The sequence below is a fragment of the Pteropus medius genome, unplaced genomic scaffold, assembly GCF_902729225.1.
Source record: "Pteropus medius unplaced genomic scaffold, Ma_sr-lr_union100, whole genome shotgun sequence".
Classification (NCBI taxonomy): domain Eukaryota; kingdom Metazoa; phylum Chordata; class Mammalia; order Chiroptera; family Pteropodidae; genus Pteropus; species Pteropus medius.
This window is the reverse complement of record NW_024355990.1, coordinates 10,554,316-10,578,228: the sequence shown is the minus strand read 5'-3', so window position 1 is coordinate 10,578,228 and position 23,913 is coordinate 10,554,316. Positions and strand designations below refer to the sequence as shown.

Below are 23,913 nucleotides of genomic sequence, written 5' to 3'. Positions count from 1 at the left end.
CAGCCTCACTCACACACACACAGATGAGTCCACATTGTTTTTCCTGTTGCTGTTTTAAAGTCCATTTATGCCTAAAATTCTGTAATCTCGTTAACGTCAGAGCACATGACCCTCCAAATATCCCTTTGCCTGCAATCATCCTGAGACCCTCTTAACAAAATACTTGAAAATGGAGTTGAGTCTCTAATAGAATATTCTAGCTTAATGAAAATCACTCCCAAACACCAACAAATGTTTGCTTGACTGCTGATCCGTTTTATCTTTTCTGATAGGATGAATAGGTATGACAGCTGCGCGACTCTAAAAAAAATAATTAAGTAGTCCTACTGATATACACAAACGTCCTGAGCAAACAAAGGCCAAGGGGCATTTTGCTCAGGGTTGATACCTCTCTGAGTCACATATGAATTAATTATCTGAAAAGTTTATCTCCCCAGCTGTTTCCTTCTGTAGTGATACCCAAGAGAAAAGCAGAAAGACGGGTCGAGTGAGACCAGCTCAAAACTGGGTGTTGAATACATAAAAATTTTTTAAATTAAAAAAAACTCAATTTTCTCTCTTTCTAAAGAATGAAAGCAGGGTAACATTTTTTATCCTGATTGGTTGAAAGAGAGACATTTCTAAGAAACCATAACCTCAACAATGCATGGGAAGATAGAACTATGCTAATGAACATCCCATGACAATAAAGCTCTACCCCCACCAGCCCATCAATGCAGCTCCTGTCAGTAAACCTCACCTCGTCTATAGCAACAGGTCCTCCCCTTGCCTCTGCTCTCCAATACGACAGCCCCTGGCTTTGTCCCGCCCCTACCCCTCTCTTCTGCAGGCTCTTCCTCTACACAGCCAGTGAACATCAGGTTCCACTATGCCAGCTGCACTGGCCCTCTCATTGGCTCACTTTGAGACCTCTTCCCAGGTATGCTAATCCTTGCCATTCATTCCATTCAACCTGTAATCAGATGACACCACACATTTGCTCTCCAGCTGTGGCCACCTCTTCTCAGCTCCAATGCCTGAATCCAGCGGGCATTCTACGTTCCTCCCTTTGGAGACCTCTCAGGCACCTCTTTCATTAAGTTCAAAACCATGTGCTCTTCTCCCAAACCTGGTCTTCCTCTAGCTTGCTACAGGACAGTGAGTGGCCCCACCGGCCCCGATCTGTGATCTGCCCCTTGCCTTCCACATCCCATTCATCACCATGCCCAGCTGATTTCACCTTCTAAATAGACCCTAGGCTTGTAAATCTCTTCACAGCCACCACTCCAAAATTCAGGAACCGAGTCTCTCAGCGGAATGAGGACCAGCCACTCGCTAGGCGGCCCCGTCCTTCACATAAAAGGCTCGATCCCTCCGAGGAAATTGTGATCAGGCTATTTCCTTCCTTCAAGCCCTTTGACGGACTCCCGTGGCTGAGGGACAAAATCTTCAACGTGGTCTAGGACCTTCGAGGTGGCCCCTGCCTTCCTCTCCAGCATCTCCTCACCCTGCACCACATCCCACTCCAGTAATGGGGCTGCTTCTGCTTCCAAGAACACCGAGGGCTCCCTTCTTTCAGGGCCATGCTAGTTACTTTGCCCAGAAGGTTTTTCCTTTCTTCACCCAGATAATTCCTGTTCATCCTTTAAGCTCACATGTTCCCCTTAGGTGAGATGTTCTTGACCCCTCCAGGCCCTTGTTATCCCAGGGCCCTTTCCTTTACAACCCCATAAGCAGTGGAGAGTTATCTATATTGATTACTGGGTTAGTGACTGGGTCCATTACTACAGGGATTATAGCAGGAACAGTCTCTGTTTGACTTATTTATATCTCCAGCATTAGACGTCATGCTTGGTGGATACAGCAGTGTCAAATATACACATACGTATACATACATATATATGTATATATCAGTTATCTAAATTTTTAGACCCAATTTTGTGAAATAGTTCTCCTCCAAACTTGTCATACTAATATTCAAATAAATCCTCTCTGACGACTTCAAATTTTTTTAAAAATGAGCAATAGAAATATAAGGACAGAAAGGATGATTTGAAATGAACAATTACGTTATATGGATGAAAGACACAAGTTTTCAGAGCTGGTTTCAAATATTTGGAGGTTATAGAAGTAGAATATGACACAAAAATATAGGAAGATTTTTAAATAAACTGATTATCAAAAGGAAACCAAAGGTATCATCTGATATCACTTTTAGCAGATCCCCCTTTATCAAATTTTTAAAATATTAAGAATTTATAAGTACTTATGGTAAGTACTTATAAGAATTTATAAGTATTTATGGTAAATCAGAGGCCCATCGAAATAGAAACCCAAAATATGAATCTGGTGCCCACATCGGATGTGAGTACACGCTGCGAATTCTAAGGGAAGCCGAGTTTGTAATGGCCAGACTACATGCGACTCTGGTTAAGTTCAACGTTAACTGATCTCAGCAGCTCAAAAGGGCAGACAGAGCAAGCGCACAGCAAACATATACAATTACTCAGTTGTGTCCCAATCTATGGAAAGGACAGAAAAGAGGACGCTCCTAGAAGGTAAAACATTAGGACTGAAAGTCTTTTATTAAATACAAAACCATTCCACGTATCTCCGAAACGTTCTCCATTTAACATTTGCTAGGCTCCACTGCAGCGTCTGATCCTATCGCCACATCCCACCAGGATGCGAGACAGGAAATTAAAGAGCATGTTCTTACAGATAGATTTTCTATGTTCTATTGTGAGTGATGGGTGGAGGGGGGAGCACCGCGGAGGGAAAACAACATCTGGATCCAAACTGTAAAAATGGGGAATTTGCTTTTAAAGATACACAAAGCCATAAAGAATTTACCTTTCAAAAACCACGTTTCGGGTGAAATTTCACAAAAATCCATGTGTGATGAAAAGAACAAAACGAATCCATAATTAAGGTCTATATTCAAATACAAACCTAAACCAGTCACTGTATGATTCAGGCAACACTTACTCTCTGAGCTTCATCGTACACTCGCCTGTCCTCGTTTGGTTGTTAAGCATCTATGTAAAGTGCTTCATACTGGGCCACACTCCATAACGTTAGGTACTGTGGTTATTCCCAGCATCTAGCACAGTGCCTGGTAGATATGTGCTGACTATATAAGTAGATAGATGGTAGCCAGCCATACATGGAGGTTTTAGTGTCTTAACGTCAACCACGTAAGCTAAAACTTCACACAAAAGGCCAGCTTTTTTAGAAGGGAGAAAGGAGAGGGATGAGAGACAGTAATAAAAATTATTTTAAAGGTCAAATACGACTTGTGCATGCAAAAGCATGCAGTCTTGTAAACTCAAAGTAATCCTGGGGCTCTCTCTAGCTCAAAGGATTGTAAGCAAGCTTTCAAAAAAAAAAAAAAGTCACAGCTAGCCACCCTTCAGAGCTTTTCTGCTTTCCCTTCTCTCTGCTCTCAGTTTTAGGAACACCGTATCCTGACTTGCTTTTCTGAAGAGAACAATCGGCACTCTCGCTACCCTCAGCCAACACTGGGGTTGGGGTACCATAATTTCAGCCTTCGTTAAGGTTCCTACGACATCAATCACAAAGGTCTACTACTCCCTGTATTTTATTTCCTCTCCGGACTAGAAAAGGGGGGCCCTCCAGAGTGATTATTCGGGTCACAGCTCTGTAAACCACCACAAAACCAAAACATGACTCAAATGCCAGATTTCAACTCTAAGGAGTTCACAGAAATTGGATAGTAAAAAACATTGGCTTGGACCCAGCAGAAGTCAGAAAAACTTAACATTTTACATGCTGCTAAAAAAGAAAAAAAAACATCGAGGCATGAACAGGGTTTGGTTTTTTCATCCTAAACAAATCCAGTTCCTGGCTTACAGCCAATTCTCAGCAACTGAGGGTTTGTTTTGCATGAAACTTTGAATATTTCAATGAGAATACATTTAGGAAAATTGTTCAGATCTGCTGATTATTTTTCCGAGATACTACGCTTCTGTGGAAGAATTAAAAGATGAGAGAGAAATACATAAACACTGAGTAGCAAGGTGACTTAGCACCCCCGAAGATCTCCGTCCTCAGGAAAGCAGTGCCATGGAGGGGACTTGGAAAGCAGACAGCCTAGGAGTGACAAACGAGTGTGCTCTTCCATGTCAATCTCAATCAAATGATATGTAATGGCTCCTTGGAGTACCGAGTTGAGAATTCTGAAGTTGAAAGAGGACCGTGATTAATTAGCATTATAGTTAACAGAGCATCCGGCAAGAGTGTCATATGTTTACTACCCGGCAGAATCCAACTCCCCCATTACAAAGAGGACCGAGGCCCAAACCCGATTCAAACCAAGATGACCTGATTTCCAGTCTAGTGCTCACTTATCACGTAGAAAGGTCTCTTAATTTTTTTTTTTTAAACTTATACGTGTTGACTTTCTTAAATAGAAGAACTCTTGAGTGCTCTATGTGTCTAAGTCATACTTATCCAGTTACATTTTAAACTCCCTGATAAGAGTGATCGAGCCCTCTAATTCTCAGGAAAACCCTCCTCCACATCAACAGCTAGAGTAGTTTTGTACACAACACGTCCAAGAGTTGTTTACCATCTGCTTCTTCAAATAGGAACACACCAAATTCACCTCCCGCATGCTTATTCACTTTGCCCCCAGATATCTCAGTGTACAAAAATAACTCTAAAGCCCAATTTTGATCCTGTGTTGGAAATTAAAAGACTGAGAACAACAACAAAAAAGACAGTATGTACAGTCATGTGTGTGAGGTTGAGACAAATAAATGGCTACGTTACAATTCAATTAGCAATTCGTTCCACCACCCCCAACAGGCAGACACACCCCCACACTCGAACACAGTAACACCTCCTGCCCACAGAAGTACCCGGTAAAAACTAAAATGTATATAGAGGTATAATGGACACCATACGTTTAGAAAGACCTCCGACAACCTAGTTTTCCACAGGTAGCATGCAAATGTTTCCATATTGCTGTGTACTGTAACATTTAACGTAAACCAATTTAACTAGGTTAACTGTTCTCAATTTTGAATACTTTGATGGAAAAATGATCTATTGTTTTTGTGTCAATATACGTATAACCAACAAGTATGGGAAGTTACGAAGGCATCTTAAAAATCACATGACCCAGGTTGAATCTGAGTATGATCGGACCTCTAGATCCAGCTGCCAGTGTGCTGACCTGTGAGCATGTGATCAGCGACTCCTGTGGGAAACTCTACAGGTCCTAAAACAAAGGTTTCTCCCCCAGATAAACAAGAATAAGGGGGTAGAGGATGAAACTATAGATTAGGAGAGATTCAAGGAAATGTCCAATAATTTTTAAGTGTGCAAGACTACACGACAGTGTCCCAGCATCACCACCTTGGGTGATAAAAGGCAGGCATGGAAGTGATGGATCTAGAAGTCACAATAGTGGTCACTTTGGAGGAAGAGACAAGGCAAATGGAGGACGCGATCAAGTTCTGCTACTCGACCTGGGCAGTGGTTACAGGAATGTTGGCTTTATGATGTCTCCTTAAGCCACACATTTGTGTGTGTGGTTTTATATACCTGCGTTTTATTTTACAATGGAAAGTTTAAAAACCATGATCCAATTTCACTCACTAAGAATGCTCTGAAGTTGAACTGTCCAATACAGCAGCCACTCCCCACGTGTGGCCCTTGAACTTCAAAAATAAAAATTCAGCTCCACCACTTCAGGTGTTTAATAGTCAGACTTCAGGTGTTTAATAGTCAGTCAGTGCTACCATACTAGAAAAGTGAAAATTATAAAACATTCCCATCATCGCTCAAAATCCATGAACCAGCAGTAGTCGAGAAAATTAGCTGGCTTTCCAGATCTCTGAAGCTCTATGAATTCCCAGCTCATCTCTCCAGAAAAGACCAGGCAAAGGCATGAGATCCTTGACCTTCAAGGGCTTCCATTCCTATTATCCTTCCTGTAAATAAGAATCCCAATGAGAAGCAATATAAACTCATAGTGACAACCAACTAGCAACCACAGTGACCACAGGCTGACCCCAGAGAGTGGCATCACTCCAATACAATAAGAAGAAAGAAAAAAAAAGAGTGGTCTGATTTATGATCAAAGAAAACATCTGACTGCACTGATGCATCATCACATACACTACACCCAGACAATTCTGGTAAAAAAAAAAAAAACTATTACCTCTAAGACGAAGGAAAAATAATTAGATATATAAAGTCCAAAGCAGAAAAAATAAAGACGTTAGTGGAAAAACTGGTGGAAATTTAAATAAAGTTTATAATTTAGTTAATAATTTCCTGTTCTTGATAATTATACTCTGCTCCTGTAAGAGGTTAATGCTGAGGGAAGCTGGGTGAGAGAGAGATGGAAACTATCATTTTTTAACTTTCCTGTGTCTAAAATTAAGGTAAAATTTTGAAGAAAAACTATTTCTTCTAAAGGTTTAAGGAGCTTGATGAGACAGAACTCGTTAGAGCCAAGGATGGCTTAGTCACTTGAGGATGAAATGTGGCTGGCATAAGTCTCAGTTCATGGAATAACACCAAGTCCCTGCTCCCCATCCTAGAACCATCAAAGATTTTTCTGGAAAACTGAACTGAATTATTTGAAAAGGAAGGCTCATATTCAAAACTGGCAATAAGTTCCATATAACAAGAATAAAGGAGCTGTAAATGTGGTGACCTAGAAACTGCCTACCTTTGGCACTTAAATCCTATCAAAAATTTTCAAAATTATTCATATACTTGAAATCAGCAGTGATCGTTTTTAACCTAGAATTTCCCAGTTTTGAAGATGATTCAAAGACTCTTGGAACAATAAAGATGGCCAAGAGTATTGTGGAGAAATTCACCAAGGCAAAAAAAAGGAACCATCATTTTGGGCTCATTTCTGTAGCAACTTAGAAATCTTGGACATGAAGAAAAATTTTCCAAGAAACATTTATAAGCCATATTGTGTATAGATTTAGAAAGAAAATATTGAAAAAGGCATGCATAAACGTCCATATTTATTATTAGATCTGTCGTTTTGTATATTTTGTATAGTTTCTATGTCTATTTGCAAGATCAGAACTTCAAATCAACAACACTAAAACTACAGGAAATAGATGTTTGACCTCTGTACTTGACTATACCACTGTCCAAGAATAATTTCAATTCTAAGTGTGGGGTTATGAATTCTACAGAAGGTAAAACTACCAAATAATAAACTCTATGGTTATATTTAATCGCAATTTGAATCTAGTTTAGGGAGCTACTCAAAACATACATTTGCAGATTTCCTAATTAACTTGTACATATATATATTTTAGCTAATATGTAAAATGCAAAATCAGCTCTGATGTAGCATCTCAATGTAAGATCAATTGTAGACCAGAAAACAGATGTTGCCTGTTCCCAAAGAATCATGGCAAGAGTTAAAATTAGACAAAGGTCAAAGAAAACTACTTTATAATTTCAAGTAGTCATTTTCCTCCACTACAAATGCAAAGCCTTAACCATTTTTAATACAATATTTTAAATGAGGTCTTTATGTTATCACCAGACTGATAATCTATAAATTGCAAAAGATAAACTTACAATGCTTACTCAGTAAAATTCCAACACTTTAGATCAAGATGAACATGTATCTGTAAAAGGCACTGCCAGTTTTCAAAGGAAAAAAAAGGAAACTGGTACCTGCTTTGTTTACACAGGTCCTCATTTTTTTTTTTTTTTGAATAGAGATTACTGGATAAGCTCCAGTACTCCCTGGCAATAGCACTTAAGATTCAAGACTACAAAATACAGATAAGTACAAAGATTTCTGAGCTACTAAGCAGGAAGGTCTCAGTGGGCCCAGTGTCACTACAGGAAGTTGGGAGCTGGAGACATAGTTGGTCACACTCTTGTGACTGGGTTTACAGTAAGTCACTTAACTCTCATGGCCAGCTCCACAGCTGTAAATTCAAGGACCTCAACTACTCAGCCCCCATAGTCCTTTCTTGCTTTAAATTCTAAGAACAGGGCTCTTCCTGCACCTGTGACTACGGAATTCAGCAAGGAGGTCAAGAAATGTCAGTATTTAAATGTATATGAATTCAGATTATTAACCTGCTCTTAAACACTAGCATGTTTTTATCACCTATGAATACATAATTTAAGCAACATTAAATCCAAAGTTTAATAAGACACCTAGCCCAGTTCTTCCTCAGTGATTAAGTTTTGCCCATCTGACGCGAATACGTTCTATCACTTCAAATGAATATATATTTTTTAGATCCCAAGAAAAAATGTCTAGTTTCAAGTTGTTAGGACAAAATATACAGAATATCAAATATAACTTGACATAAATGGGACACATGGGAAATGCAAACAAGGGTCAAAAGTTAATGATGCACTTCAGAATTCGGAGATAAAACTTGGCCCTTCATTAATTCTCCTCCAATAGGCCAGTCAGCCAAAAGCACCTTGTCCACAAATGATCCTCTCAAAATTAGTATCATGAATGCTTTATTTTCCCTGAGTCTATGCCTTCAACTAAAATTCATTAAAAGAATTAGTATTACCTCTCATTATCATAGTAACTGAAGAATTTAATCAGCCCAGAGTCTTGCCCAATGAGTTATCCTATGGTCTCTAGTAGCTTTACTTTTTTATCTTAATTATTCTTCTATAGCATTTCATTAGATTCCTCCTAGACCACCATGGCAAGTCTTAAGCATACCAACAATTCCAGCTCCAGCCCAATAATTAACCTTTATAAAATGCAGTTTTGCAAGTTAATTTGCACACAAGAACGGACTTCACTCGGTACCAGCTGTGGTGCAAGTAAGCAAAAAAAAGGAAAATATGGACAATGCATCTCAGCCCTTAAACCTAAACTTGAACTTGGACCTAAAGAATAAAAAACAAACAAAACAGTCCTGCATGCTTCTGATTTAAAATGAATGATCACTTAATTTTAAACCTGTAGTATAGAGACAAAACGAATCAAAACAGGAGAATGATGAAGTTTTCCCTGTTAATGAGTCACTCAGATCAAAATAGCTGATGTGAAACCAAAGTGACAAAAATCACGTTAGCAAAATCAAACAAACTCAGCATGTGAAAGAATGAGATTTACTCAAAAGAAGATTTCAACGTTATTATTAGGCAAATGACTCACCACATGATATTTTATAATCCACCTATTAAATGATAAACATCCATACACAACTTCTTACGGTTACAGCTACATTAAGAAAAACACCTTTTCCTTAGAAGAAAATAAGTATGATTTAAAATACTCTGCATTATAAATAGTTAAGAATCAGGTTGCAATATCGAAAAAAAATTTTGAGTTATCTCTCATTTTCACATTTTAAGATAGTTATATAGGTACATGCATTAATTCACAAGAAAATAATTTAAGCTCATTTATTGCCATTTAACTTTAAGCCATTCCCCAACGGAAGCTAATGAAAGCCTTTACAAGCATGAGCCTAACTTTCTTGAATCAATAAGTTTTATTCCAGTTGCGACAAACAGCATCCCTAATCCCACTTTATTAGAAAACCTGAGGGAAGAAAAACAAATGAAGAGAGAAGTAAAAGAGATTGGCTACTTACCTGCAAAGCTTCAGACATTAAAAAACAACTACGATTAAACACCTTTACTCAATCTGCCTGCTCTCAAAGCCACAGGACTACAGATAAGCTACTTCTCTGCCCCAGCAGAGCGGGGGCAGGGATGCCAGCTCCTATAGAATGGTGGCATATCATAAGCACGAGTCAGAACAGCAGCAGTACTATGTGAATTTTTATTTTGCAATTCTGAAATCCAGATGAAAATCCATCTTCTGCTCTTACCATCCTTCATGAAGGTTTCTGATTAGGGATATGACATCGTCTCTCTGAATTTAGGCCCATGGAAAAGAAAGGAAGTACTGATAATGAACCAGAAATTTGGACAAAGTTAGTATATACTTTTTAAAGTAGAAAGTGCTGATTTTAAATATGTAAATGTTTTATTTCTTCAGCACTTCCCTTACTAATGCATACCAACACGTCTAGTATAACTCAGTGTCACATCCCCAGTCATAATTTCCATGCTGTAAGACCCTGGACTTTTCAACAGTGATACTGTAAATCAACAGTAACAGCTTCGTAACAGTAGAGATTCTCTGAATAGTGTCAAAGTACACTTTCTAAAACAAGAAGTCATTTTCTAAGCTTCACTACAATGTATCTTTCATGGACATGCAAGCTTTAACCTCTTGTAATTGCAACATTTTTCTAAAAAAGAGAGCATGACATACAAATACAAAAGATACAAAAAGGAAATAATGTATTAGCGTAGAAGAACAGTATGTGGGGGAAAAGCGTAAAGCAGCTCCGCACACATTTCTCCAATCTGTTCTTCCCTTCGGAGTTTGGGGACCGGCACCGACAGCACCTCAAACAGTCTGGCCTCCTTTCCGGTCCACACTGCTCCCTGAATGTACAAGTCACTTTCGTGCCTCTTGTCTTGCTCATGTTACTTCCCCACTTTAGAACAGCCTCTCCCATCTCTCCGACCGAAGGGAATTCTATGCCTGCATCAAAGCCCAAATCCAAAGACACCTCCTTCTGAGCCCAGAAGTCTGTCTCCTCCAGACATGCTTCGACACTATTTCATCAAGATTTATATGACGACGTGTTGTTTCTGAGTTGCTTCACTCCGAGCTCCCTGATGCCAGACGTTGTCCCATGCTCTGCACTCTCTGGCACAATAGACACAATGGAGGTCCGTGTCTCTGGCACGATCTCCCGCGATCGGGAGTAGGCACGTAGGTGTCACCAAGCTGCACTCTTCACTCTCCTACACCTCCAACCAAGTTAGTGTTGGCAGTGTACAAGTCTGAGACAAAAGGGGGACTGTGAGGTGGCAGAGAGCACCTGGGTAAACAACATGGAGTCTGGACCTGTCCGCCTGGGTTTGAAGCCCGGCTCCCCCATTTCCTGGGATCTTGGGCAAGTTACTAAACTTCTTTGTGCCTCTGCTTCCTCATCTGTAAAATGGGGATAACACTCTTTAGCCTTTTCAGAATTGGTGTGAAGATCAAATGAGTTAATGAAAACTGCTTGGACCAATGTCTAAGAGTAAGCATTACATGGGTGATTGTTATGTTTCAAGTATAGGAAAAGCTCTAATCAGACTTTGCCCACTGCTATATACACATCACTACCAGACTCATGGTCTCACTAACAGGGTAAATGGCACTACTAGGAATTAGATCATTTCTAAGAGAATTTTGCTCAGAGTTCAGCTATTAACAGGACTCTCCTATCCTATTTCTCATCCAAATTTGTCCAAGTTGGAGCGAAACTTATTTATAACACCTTCACGTCTCGTATTGCCATCCTCATTATTTATCTCCTAACTGCCTAGTGGAGTCATCCCAGATAATATAGATGGATCCTATATTTCCCCAAAATGCCAAAACTAGAGATGTATAGATATTGTGGGGGGGAAAGGGGGGCAGGGGGAATCATGGCAAGTAAAGGCATTAAAGATGAACTTTCCTCATACTCTTACTTTGAACTTGCTCTAAAATATTTCTTATCTTCTGTTGACAATTAATCAAATCATTCCCTCCATTCCATTTTTTGATAGAAATCTATTTCCAGAAACCATTTTTCCCTTTGCATAATTGAATAGAGAGGGAGGTTTAATGTAGCTATAGTAATTTCAATTAGATTTGACTGTTAATACTGTGCCAGTACGGACATGTCCCCGTCTCAGGTTAAAGTCTAACATGAGGTTTCACTTTGGTAGAAAACAAGACCCGATATAAAGGGTTTGTCATGGAAACTCTGACAGATAGATGAGGACGGTAAAGCCTTAATCCTGTCACCAAGAAATGTTTCGTGTTTCCATTAAAGGCATTGTTCCTTCCTCTAACATAAATCCAGGATTTGTAAGAACCCGAGGTCTCCACTTGGCTTTGAAAAAATGTCTTCTGCGGAATTGTTAGGATCTGAACCCACGCTCCACCCCACCAGCCTGGTAAGATCAGCACTCTGATTTCTAAAACGAGGACACTATCCCGAGCTTAATGGGGTGCTTTTGGAATGAAAGTCTATAAAATATGAAAGCTCCTAGATGTCCAGCACATCGCACCATTTAATAAATAAGTTTTTCTTTCCTCTCAGCTGAATAAAACTTTTAAAGTGATAACTCAGGTACAACCGTACCTGATCCATTCTCTCATCCATTCCTACTCAGACATGGAGGCACAGAAACCTTTCAAGTACAGGATGTACCCGAATCCCCAGAATAAACAAAATTGAGCTACTACCCCCCTCTGGAGCATTACGATGTTGTTTCGACTATTAGCAATCTCAAAGGAAAACAGATTTAAAGGACTGTACCAAACACGTGTACTTTAGCTGGTTTTAATTTTTCCCCTTGTCCTCCGTTTCCTCCCTCCTGCTGTGGCCCATAACATGCTCTTATTTATGACAATAAGACTCGTTTCTGATGCTTGGGTACTTTTCTAAAGACAGACGTCAAATTAAGTGCTTTGTTACTGTACCAATTTTTTAGGTTTAGCATAACATATAACTTGTTATAGATACAAATTAAAATTTTCTGCTCCACGTTTTGAATATGCTTTGCTTCAAAGTACTTTTTAAAAGCTATCTAGAGATCTACCCTAGTTGACATCACTTTGGATTATAAACTAGATTTAAAAAAAAAAAATAGTAAGCAGGTAGAAGTCTCTGTGATCCTTTTGGTTGTGCACATTCATATCATCTCTCCCAATATTTATATAATAATCATACGCCCAGCAAATATTTACATAGTGTCTACTGAGAGCCAGGCACTGCATTAAACACTGGAGACACAGAGTAGAAGCCTCAGTCCTTGCTCTCAAGGCTGGCAGAAGAGACAAACTTTACAGGATAGAGGTCTCATGACAGGGAGAGCAACCAGAACGGCAGGAGAGTGGAAAAGGGCTGAGCTACACTTTAGGTGAAGACTCACAGGTGAAACAGGCATTCTGTGGGCAAAAAAAAGAGGTCGAGGAAAGAAGTAAAAACTTTCTGGGAAACTGCCACCGATTCAGAATGACTGGGAGGATGGAAAAACATCCTTGGATGAGTCTGAAAATGCCAGGCAGCGAGACTTGAGACAGAACGTCCTCCCGAGGAGCCAGACTGCATCTGAGAGGGAAGCTCTGAAATCAACGCAATTCTGAAATCAGAACATTCTGAAGGAAAACAAATGGGCAAGCTGGGGGTTAATTCCGCTGAAAACTTAAATTGGAACATCATGCAGTTGAGCCAAACACTCAGAGAGCAGTAAATCATTTCACCTTAAAATCAAAAAGATTCTTCCTCAAAAATATTAGGTTTCTACTACCTAGGATAGTCACTTCAAAGGCTGCAACATCAGCTTCTGGTGGGAGGTGTGTGTGTATAAAATAAAACTTTCGCCTGATGTACTAAGTACGATTTCAAAAGCCATTAATCAGAAATCACTCTGTGGCAGGTATACAGCAACAAATGGGAACACCCAACACAAGCTTCATCCACGTGGCCCTATTCCTAACAAGCGTTAATGCATCTCTGCAGAGAAAAAAACTATTAAAAGAAAAGCATTTCTAACTGCCCAGCTCCACTGCACTTTTCTGTATTGTAGGTATTACTGACATGCTTTGAAGCTGAAATGCTTTGATCTGACCTCAGTTCAAAACCTCCCAGTTTTAAATTATACTCACTCTTCCGTGGGCCTATCTGGAACTATATAGATCACCCCAAGAGCTCATCTTTGGTTAACACAGCTTCCAATTTGCGGGGCAGTAACCAATGAGAAGTGAGGGGCCAGGCTGCTGATCCCTGTTTTGAAGATAAAGGATGGAAAATCCCAGCATCGCCTTTGAAAACAAGTGAGCTGAGCTTAGAGGTGGCCAACACAGTCCACGAGAAGGACAAGCACTCTGTTGAAGGAGGCCAACCTCGCAATTCTGCCCAGCTCGGACCTCGGTTCCCTTCTAGTTCCTGGCGCTTGGTGTCCACGCTGCTTGCCTCTCAGAACCCAGTGGACTACGAGAATAGACACCCTTTCCTTAAAAGCTGCCAACTCGATTCACTTTCTCTTGAAAGTCGCCCTTCTATCAGCTTGGTTTTCTGGAATTCTTAGGTCATACAGCCAAGAGGAACTCATTTTTCTTCTTCCCACACACATCAACCTACCTTCTTACAGGAGAAGTATAAAACACCATCCTGCTCAGGTGAGCCGATGGACAATATCTACCCTGAAACAGGCCTTCAAAATGAAATGTCAGTGAAGGCGAGCTGATTTTTAACCCTTAACTACTGGAAAATACAGAGCTTCGGTGTTAATGACAGTATTTGATATGTTCTTAGCAGGGAAATGGTTCAAGATTCAAAAGTGCTTCACGGTGGCAGCTTGAAAGCACGGGCTGGCAGTACATTCTAATTTGTGACATCAAACAAAAGGGAAAGAAGAGAAAAGGCAGGGGAAACAGGTTGAGGAGAACCAGATCTAACAGACTACGTGAGTAACTGGCATGTCACGTAAGCGGGTCACAGTCGGAGAGGCGGTTTCTATCACTGTAACTGGAGAAGCACGTGAGTCTTGCTAACTCTAAAGAGGAAAAAAAAATTGAGTTGGCTCATCCCCTTTTCCAGTAGTGAAAGTAATAGATAAGACTGTTTAGGCTCCGGTGCCCCAGACCAGGAGAACCTTCGACAGCTCGGTGGATCGTTCTGCTCTGGGACAAATGGTTTTGGAAGCAGCCAGGGCAAGACAGAAACTCCCCGTTGGAGAACAGATCTTCCAAGTGAATCTCAGCTTCATTGAGGACCAAGCCAGACAAGCCTATCTCCTTTTCTCCCTCTCCTTTCTCTGAAAAAACATATGGGCAAGGAGCAGCTCTCCACTAGCCTCGTGGAAATGAAACAAACACTGAGCAGATCACATGAACCCACAAGATGTTATGCCAAAAAAAATCAAAAGGCAAATTCGAGTCATGTCATTTCAAGGGTCATTTCAGACCTGCAATACAAAAGGACAAGCTTGTCTTCATCTCTAAGAACCTTAAGAAAAGTGCTTCACAGCTTCTAGGTCTACCCTGCGCCCTTCTCCCAAGTGTTTAAGGCCCTTGGTTTCACTATTTCAGACAGGCAATTCCCACGATGGGATCCTCCTGTGTTACCTGCCCTAGCAATGTCAATGTTCACGGTTGTAACTCTATTTCAATATAAGAATGGCATGGAGTCCACTAAGTGAACGTGGGAACAACCCAATAAATCTCTCTTCAGAAGAGTTTCCTGCTTCCATTCACGCTGTATCTTGGAGAAGGGGAGAAGTGAGAAGTACTCTTACATGCTTTTAGTACATGCTTGTAAAATGTAATGCATTGTAAATGGCATAGATTACAAACCCAGTTTTAAGGACTAAAACTCATTTCTTTAGTCTTCCGATTCTGACTTAACATTTACTAAGTAAAATGATGGCAAACGTTTTAGGCTGAAAGCTGTCTTACCACATGAATGTATGACTCATCTGGAGCAGATGCACCTCTGGTTTATAAAAGCAAATTCTGCTATAGATATTTCTCTACTGACCAAAGCAACATGACATAGAGCTAGAAGACGCTCTGCCTCCACCGAGTGAGAGAACTGATGGGAAGCAAGAGTAGTCTCAAACTCCAGCTGCCACCCCAGAGGAAGTGTTGCCAAAGGCACAGATAAGACTGTTATTCCACTGAATAAAGCTGAGACTATCAAACAGAACCAAGAGGAAAAGTCTAGAGTACAATGAGAAAACATTTTTAAATGGTCAGATGTTAGAAAAATTTTTGAGAGCACCCGACTAGGAAATGTCAGGTAACTTGTATTTGTACAATTAAAAAGCATTGTTCTGAGCCAATATGTCCTTAGTTTACAAAAAACAATAAGATATAATGGACTAGCATGTACCTACTGGAAGTCCAACGTAGGTGACATACTAAACAAAATGGAACAGCATGTTACGAATGGGTTTACACTTGAAATGGTTTGTCGGTTAAAATTTACAAATGCAGTATGGGAACTCATTAAAGAGACATAAGGTTTAACTCTTCGCCAAAACAAAGAACAGTCCAGAAAGCATGGAGTCACAGCTCTAAATTGTCTCATTTGTAAATCCTGAATTCAAGTACCAGGTAAAGTAAGGTAATTCGCAGGAAAAATACAAATGGCTAAAACATGTTTGAAGAAACACCCTCATCCAGGAGATGGAAAAAAAAAAAGCCCTTTTTCACCTACTAGAGCAAAAACATAAAAGATTGATATCATCCAATACTAGTAAGAATGAAGGGAAAGGGGTACTTCTCAAATCAATACTGACAATGTGAATTGGAACCTATTTGGAGAGCAACTTAGCTGTACTCATTAAAATTTTAAATGTACACACAGACTTCTAGGTATCATAGAAATACCTATACTAGTGTCCAAGGATATTGACAGTATTTGTACTAGTAAGAACTTAGAAACAATTAAAATATCCATCAGTGGAGAAATCGTTGAATAAATTTGCGATATTTGCATATGCAACACCAAGTGAGATAAAATTGATGTTTTGACATGGAAGAATATCCACCTCATACTACTGAGTGAAAAACTTAAATTGCAGAATGATTAAGAATTTGATCTTTTTAAATAACAAAATATATGTGATTGAATGGATATCTTAAGTAGAAGGGAGAAGGGTATATTCAATTTTATTTTATACGGTGTTTGCAATTTTTTTATCACTTTTATAATTTAGGTAAAAGGGAACTATGCTGACAGACTATTAATCTGCTAATCCACTAAAAGTTTCCCAGAGATACTCTCTGGGAAAACCATTCAGGTCTTCTCCGCCCCGCCCGCCTCCCACGGCCTACTAACCCACCCACTTGTTGATTTCATCAACAAAATTTGCTCAGACGAGGGGTCTAAAAAGAACCAATATTATCCTGAGTTCTTTACATGCAGAAAATGATAGTTTTTAAACATAACATACCCACTTTGTAATTGATAATATTTAGAAAATTTAGCAAACACTTTTTAATAAGTTTCCATAGGTCCCCACACAAACACCACCAAAAACATGAGATGTGAATCGCGTTAGCCCAAAATCACAAGTTTACATCTTTAAGCTTCCTAAAATCACGTTCAAGCCTAGGCCCAAATATTGCCTACGAAGTTCCGCTCCCCAACTCCGGGAAATGGGAAGAGCTACATGTTCATCTTTCATAAAGAGATTAATGCAACATGCCTTTTCTTCATTCTTTTTTAAAGGAATGTCCCTTGATTTCCCAAAGTAACTCAAAATGTTTTATTCAACAAAGGTTTTAAGCACACTGTGGAGAAAGGTGGAGTGTTAAATAATTACACCATAAAATACCTGTATTTAAAACGTTTAGAAAATGTATATAAGAAACAAATTCACAAATTTTCAGATTTTAATGGTAATGAACTTACTAGCACAATTTTAAAGTTACAAAAAGTACAAACAGTGCCTCTCTAATGTGCTTATTAAATAGTGTTAGGATATTTTCCAGGCTAGGATGTACTTTCCACTTGCCCTAATAAACCTGTGCCCAGATGGGAAATGTAACCAGAACTAAATAAACATAGTATAGATGGTGAGAGCCAGAACGTGGGCTAATCAACCTGGGATGCCTTCACGAGCTATAAAATGGTTTTTAGAAAAATAAATAAAACGTTTAAGCAAATGGAGTATGAAAAGTTAGATATTTGATATGTGTGAAATGTAACTATAAGTCAGGAAGAGACTGACTTTTTTCTGGATGAAAACAGATACTATATGTTGTCACATATTTAAGCCAAAGGAAAAATGGGCCTCATACTACAGTAACCAGTCATCTATTTTAAAATGTGCAAACTTTGTTTTGGATGACAATTAGTAATCAAAACAAACAAAAAAACTTATTAGTATAATGTATGCCTAAAATTAATTAGGAGTCCAACTCAATGCATATGAGATGAACAATGAAAACGGAGGAAGAAGGAAAAAAAACACAGGATTACAGAGAGATTCCTTTTCTGAACACCCACACGAAGACAGCAGTTTCTGACAAGAATGTTCTTGGCAAAAGAAAATTATAGAAAGGTTTTTTCCTCCAATAAAGAGGCAGCTCTATATGCAGATGACTAGGCAATACCGCATGATTTTTTTTTTTAAGGCCCCAATTTACAGCTCTCGTATTTCAAAAATATCCAAATAATCTCTTTTTTTTTTTTTTTTTTGGATGACAAAGAAAAGCTAACTGGAAATACTGTTCCTGTGTGGAATGCTCATTTTCATGTTGTGCTTGAAAACAAAATCCAGTATGGCAGCTTACCTTGGCACTGGAAGCCTTGTTTCCCAAACCCCCTGAAAAACAAACAAGAACAAAATATCTTAATATATTTTGAATTGGATGCCATGTTTTAAGCCAGTTATGTGGCAAAGCACTCTCCAGGTTAAAGGTCTGCACATAAAACCCAATGATTTGATAGGAAAAACAGGCCTAAATAGCTTAGGTTACTATGTAAATTCAACTCTGAAAAAAAAAAAAAATCTATCTGGCCCTAAAGGCTCACTGAACTATTTCAACGTATCAAGGTTCTTTCCAAGTGTTTAGTGTTATAGGTACTTAAGTTTTGAGACAAGAATTGTATATTCAAAGTTATTGGCTACAATATAAAAATATAAAGAACCTTACGAGGAGAAAAAATAGAAATGGCTTAATTTGGTCCCTAAAGACTAAATGAAAATAGTTTTTTCTCTCAACAGACAGTTAAAAAGTGGCTTCGTCATTTGTTATGAATTTGTTTAAAATATTTGCCTAGAAATTGCCAAACAGCACCACTCTTAACATTAAATTTTGGCTTTAAAGGAGCCAGATCTTACACAGTATTATTCCTGTTTGCATTTGAGATTATGATCTAATTTTTACTGAAAGCCAATAGCATTTGAAGCACAGAGGCTATTTTGTTCTTGTAAATTACTTTAGAGAATTTACTCTCTAAGCAGAGAACCTTGACATGGGCATTAAATTGCAAACACCATTCCAACTAGGATGAACTGCATTAATTTTCAGAAGGTTATTAGTCATAATCTCTTGCTTCACACAGCGTTTTAAGTTTACAAAGCACTTCACATTTCTTTATTATTAACTTAGTCATCCCCCCAAAATACTTAAAACCCAAACATTTAGTTTCAAAATATCAGTGCTTTAATGTTTAAATAAAACTCATAAGTTAAGGACCCATAGAAACAATGAAAGAAAACTGAAAAAATTAAAACCACTGCTAGACAAGCCTGGTGAATATTTTCCTAGAACTTCCAAGTGGCTGCTTTATAGTTAAGTAGAGAAATGTTACAGGAATTCCTCAGGAAGTCTTTTATTTTCCACTTCACCTTACACCTGGTGACCTGACGTGCCACTTCAGGTCACCAGGGGCAATTCCTCCAGAGCAACTGATAATGGAAAGACATTAGCTAGCCTAGCTTTGTTTGTTGGAGTGCCTTTTCTAACTTACCTATACTTCCTGCAAAAGACATCAGCAGGCTAACTGTTCTTTAATGGAATTTCACAGTTGACACAGCCGGCTGAAGACTTCCTTTTAAATGAAATGTCCTTTCTTTGCCTCATGCTCCAAGAACTTATTTTAAATAGCCTTACATACACTTATCTACTCCTGTGAACACAAATTGTTTCACAGGCTGACTTAATTACATGATGGAAATCATTCACAGGGGTGGCTGTGCTTTTCATAAGTGTACTTAGTAGCACCACATTGGTGGGACTCCCTTAGAGATGATTTCCCCAGCTGTGAATTCAAATAAAGCCATCAATAAAAGCAAGCACATGTGTGGGGCTCTCAGAGATGATCTTCCCTGTGTATGATGGATTCACATAAAGCCATCCATAAAAAAATTAGAGTGCCTCATTAGCACCACGTTTGTGAGATTCACTCTTTGAGATGTTTTCCCCCAGATGTGATGGATTCATACAGAGCCACCCATACTTCTCCCTAGGGCCCCAACAAGATACATGTGCCACACAGCCAGCTGATGGCACCGTGCACTCTGTGGCACTGCCACCCTGATGCAGCTTCTCCACGCATCTCCATGAGAGGTGAGAGCTAAGGGACCCTAGCCACAGCTCTGACTTAGGGAGCTTGGGAATGTATCAATAAAGGAGGCAGAAGAGGCAGGTAGCAATCTAAAAAGAAAACGACAGCTCCTCAAAGTGGAGCACCTAGAGTTCCCTTACTTCCAGCTTTCTAACTTTTCTTTGTGGGGGGGAGGAGGTAACTGACCCTTTGAGAATCAGTTAATCAAAGCTGTATATTATCTCTCTTTTTTTTTTCCCAAACAATTTCACCTAGTTTTGCAAGGTTCAGAGGTCCCTGAAGACCGTTCATTTATCAAGTCCCCGGGGTTAAGAAAAGCTGAATTCATTAGAAATTACCTGAACTCTGACACTTTCAGCCCTTAGAATATTTTTCTTAAATAAAGCCTCTGTCCTCATCAACAGGGTTACAGGTTCTAATCTCGTGTTGACAGGGTCTATTTTAAATGACTCCCTCTGCCTTTCTGCCATTTGCCTGCTCGATTTTAATTCCCCCTCCCCCACTGCAAGCTTTCAACAGTTTGCTGCCTCTCCTCCCTCTCCGGGCTCACCCAGGAAAGTCAAAGTCTTTCCGTGCCCAGCAGATACAAACTACAGTAGGCAGAGACCCAAGGTTCCAGTGGAGTGCACGCCCGATAGGAAACGTAGAATACACAGAACCCGCCGCCGCCCGCCCCGAACGCGCCCAGCCCGGCTCGCCAGCCGCTCGGACCGCGCGGCGCTCTGGCCGCGGCTCCCGCGGTTACTCCCGGGGCTGGTTCTCGGGGAAGCTCTGCCCCCTGGATTCTCCTTTCCACTTTCCCCTTTTGCGCACATCCCGGCTTCTCCGCTGTCTGCACGGAGGGCGGTTGCGCCCGGGGCGACGGGGGCAACGAGCCCCGTGGAGGGGATCGGTGTCACCCCCGCGCGCGGACAGGCTCCCTCCCGTGGCAGGGTGTGTGTGTGTGTGTGTGTGACCGGGAGGCGACTTTCCTGGGAGTCCTGCCCCCCGAGGCAGTGGCCCGGGCGTACTCGAGTCATCCCGGGCGGGAGTTCGGACTCGCACCGGCTCTCCAAGTTCCCCGCGTGAGTCAGCCCTGGAGTGGACCCGCCTGCACTCGGGGCGCTGGGGCGAGCGCGGGTCCCCCCGGGGCCAACAGACCCCGGACCAGAGAGGGACTGGCCGCTCTCTGGGGCGCCGCGAGAGGGGTCCGGAGTGGCTGTCCGTGCGCCCCGCCCCGCGCGCACCTACCAGATGAAGTCGGTGCAGTGGCTGCAGAAGGTGGGCTGCTTGAAGAACCGGGCGATGAATTTGTGGTCCTTCACCTCATGCACGTTCTTCTGTCTCAGCGCCCCTTTGCGCGCGAAGCGGTTGGCCACGTCCTGAGACGCTGTGGAATCGTTGGCCGGGAAAACGTCAGCCATGGTCCCCCCCAACCACCTCTTGCCTCCACCGGGGAGCAGCAGCCGGGGAGGGCCGGGTGGGCGGGCGGGGGAGGGGCAGCGGGCCCGCGGGCGACCCCGGGCGGGGGCTGCGGGCCGGCGGCAGAGGTCGCTGCGAGGGGGCGCGGCGGCGGCGGCGGCGGCTGCGCTGCAGCCGGGGAGAGTCGGGCCGGAGCGGCGCGGAGCGGGAGCCGGAGCCGGAGCCGCTCACACGCTCGCTGGCCCCACGCTCACTGACAGCCGGGCGCTCGGGCTTCCTACTCTCGGCGGCAGAGGCGGCCCGGAGCGGCGCCGCCCACCGCGCATGCCCCGACAGCCGGCGGCGCGCGCGCGCGCGCGAGTGCGGGGCGCGGGCGCGCGCGAGCCGGGCGCGCGCAGGGCCGAGTGGCACCCGCGGGACGCGCGAGCCTCCGTGTTTTCCGAGCAGCCCAGAAGCCGGAGGCGGCGGCAGCGGCCCGGGGAGAGCCGGCCCGAATTTGGGAGCGGAGGCGGACACCGGGAGGGGCGGGCCCGCTCGCTGCCGCCTTTTTCTTTTCCTCCCCTTCCTCCGCACGCCTCTCCTCCCTTCTCCCCTTCCGCTCCTCTCGCCCTGCGCGCGCCTCTCCCGCCTCCCTCCTCCCACTCCCACTCCCGCTCGCTGCGGCTCTCGTTTCCCTTCCTCGCTCTTCTTTTTCTCCTCGGCGGGGTTGGAGGGCCGCGAGGAGGCGGGAGTCCCTGGAAGCGGCGCACACAGCAGCTGCCCCGTCCCCATCTAAGACGCACGGGTGTTCCTAGGGCACGATGCCCAGGTTTTATCAGTTTGTATCAATTAGAGGTTTCACTTGGCTGAAAGCACGCCAATTGTGTGGGCCCCGAACTGCCCAACCCCGAGCCCTCCACGCTGCTTATATATGGATGGCAAGAGAAAGGGGGAGATTTTAAACCATTGAACGTTGACCCCCTCTCACCTGCCTCCAATTGTTGATTTAATGTTTCACCTGCACCTTGTGTAGTTACCTGATTGGCACGCGGGTTAGTTAACAGACTTCTCTTAGTGCTTCATCCCCTTACTCATTGCCTACCACAGTTACAGCGTCGATTATCAGGCTTTCTGGATTTTACAGGTCCAGAACTTTAATTTAGAAATCGTTTGCATCCTAAGCTAATTGCTGTAAAACTGGCAGGTGCAGAGTGCAGCCAGTACATTTGTAAATTACCAAGTAAAACTGCTTGTGAAACGATAGTTGGCATGGATATGCAAAGGACTCGCTGGGGATGTACCAGCTAATCACTTGCTGAATATTTATTAGTTCTGCCTGGAGGATGCTAAAATACGCGAGGGAAGCAACCACGTCCCAGCGTTTCATTATTGTTTTATTTCATTGTCAGATTCACAAAACAACTTCATGAACTGAAGGAATCAAGAAAGAACATGCCACCTCACACCTGTCATTATAAATCATCATAAAAGTAACAAGTAAGTGCTGTTGAGGATGTGGAGAAAAGGAACCCCGTGCTGTTAGTGGGATTGTAAGTTGGTGCAGCACTGTTTAAAACAATTCCGAGGGTCCTCAAGACATTAAAAGTAGAGCTGCCATATGACCCCGCAATTCCACTTCTGGGTGTACATCTGAAGAAATCCAAAACACTAATTCGAAAAAGATAAATGCAAACTATGTTCATTGCAGCATTGTTTGCAATAGCCAAGCAACCAAATATCCATCAATAGACGAATGGATAAAGATGTGATACATATAGACAATGGAATATTACTGAGCAATAAAAAAGAATGAAATCTTGCCATTTGTGACAACATGGATGGACCTGGAGGGTATTATGCTAAGTGAAATAAGTTGACAGAGTAAGATAAATACTATGTAATTTCACTTATTTGTGGAATCTTCAAAAAATGAGTAAACAAAACAAACAGATCTGTAGATACAGAGGACAAGCTGATGGTTGCAAAAGGGGCGAGGGAATGTAGGAGTGGTAAAAAAAATTAAAATGCCATTGACATCCCTAATTACCAAAAGAGACAACATGTTGTTCAACCCTTAAATAAGTTTTTGAAAAGAAAACTTTTCTAAGATATGTACTATCTTAGAGCATTTCACATAGACCAGGTAGGTTTACCATTTTTTAAGACTACCTAATTGAATGCTTGATGATAGGAATGGCTTTTACATTTTAACAAGTATAAGCTATTGACTGGCCATTAGTGGAGCATGCACTTTGCTGGCCCATTTACAATCTCTTCAGCCAATGTAGTTGGTGCCTAAAGAGACTGCACCTGCTTGATATTCTATCTGGTCGGAAACTTCACCCCTCGTGGCAGCCCCCACCAATCCAAGGAGGTAAAAAAGGAAACGGTAGGGAATGAAAAA

General features: G+C 41.6%; 1 protein-coding gene across 1 annotated transcript in view; it reads right to left on the bottom strand.

The window, feature by feature from the left end:
* PRKCA (protein kinase C alpha) overlaps nucleotides 1-21,769 on the bottom strand; it is a 375,347-nt gene extending 353,578 nt beyond the window's left edge. The window contains exons 1-2 of the mRNA XM_039859924.1: nucleotides 21,360-21,769; nucleotides 18,350-18,381 (exon numbers count right to left, since the gene is read on the bottom strand). Of these exons, the coding sequence (XP_039715858.1) occupies nucleotides 18,350-18,381; nucleotides 21,360-21,532 (205 nt within the window). The 5' untranslated portion in view covers nucleotides 21,533-21,769. The remainder of the gene's footprint in view (nucleotides 1-18,349; nucleotides 18,382-21,359) is intronic.
* Nucleotides 21,770-23,913: the final 2,144 nt, after the last annotated feature.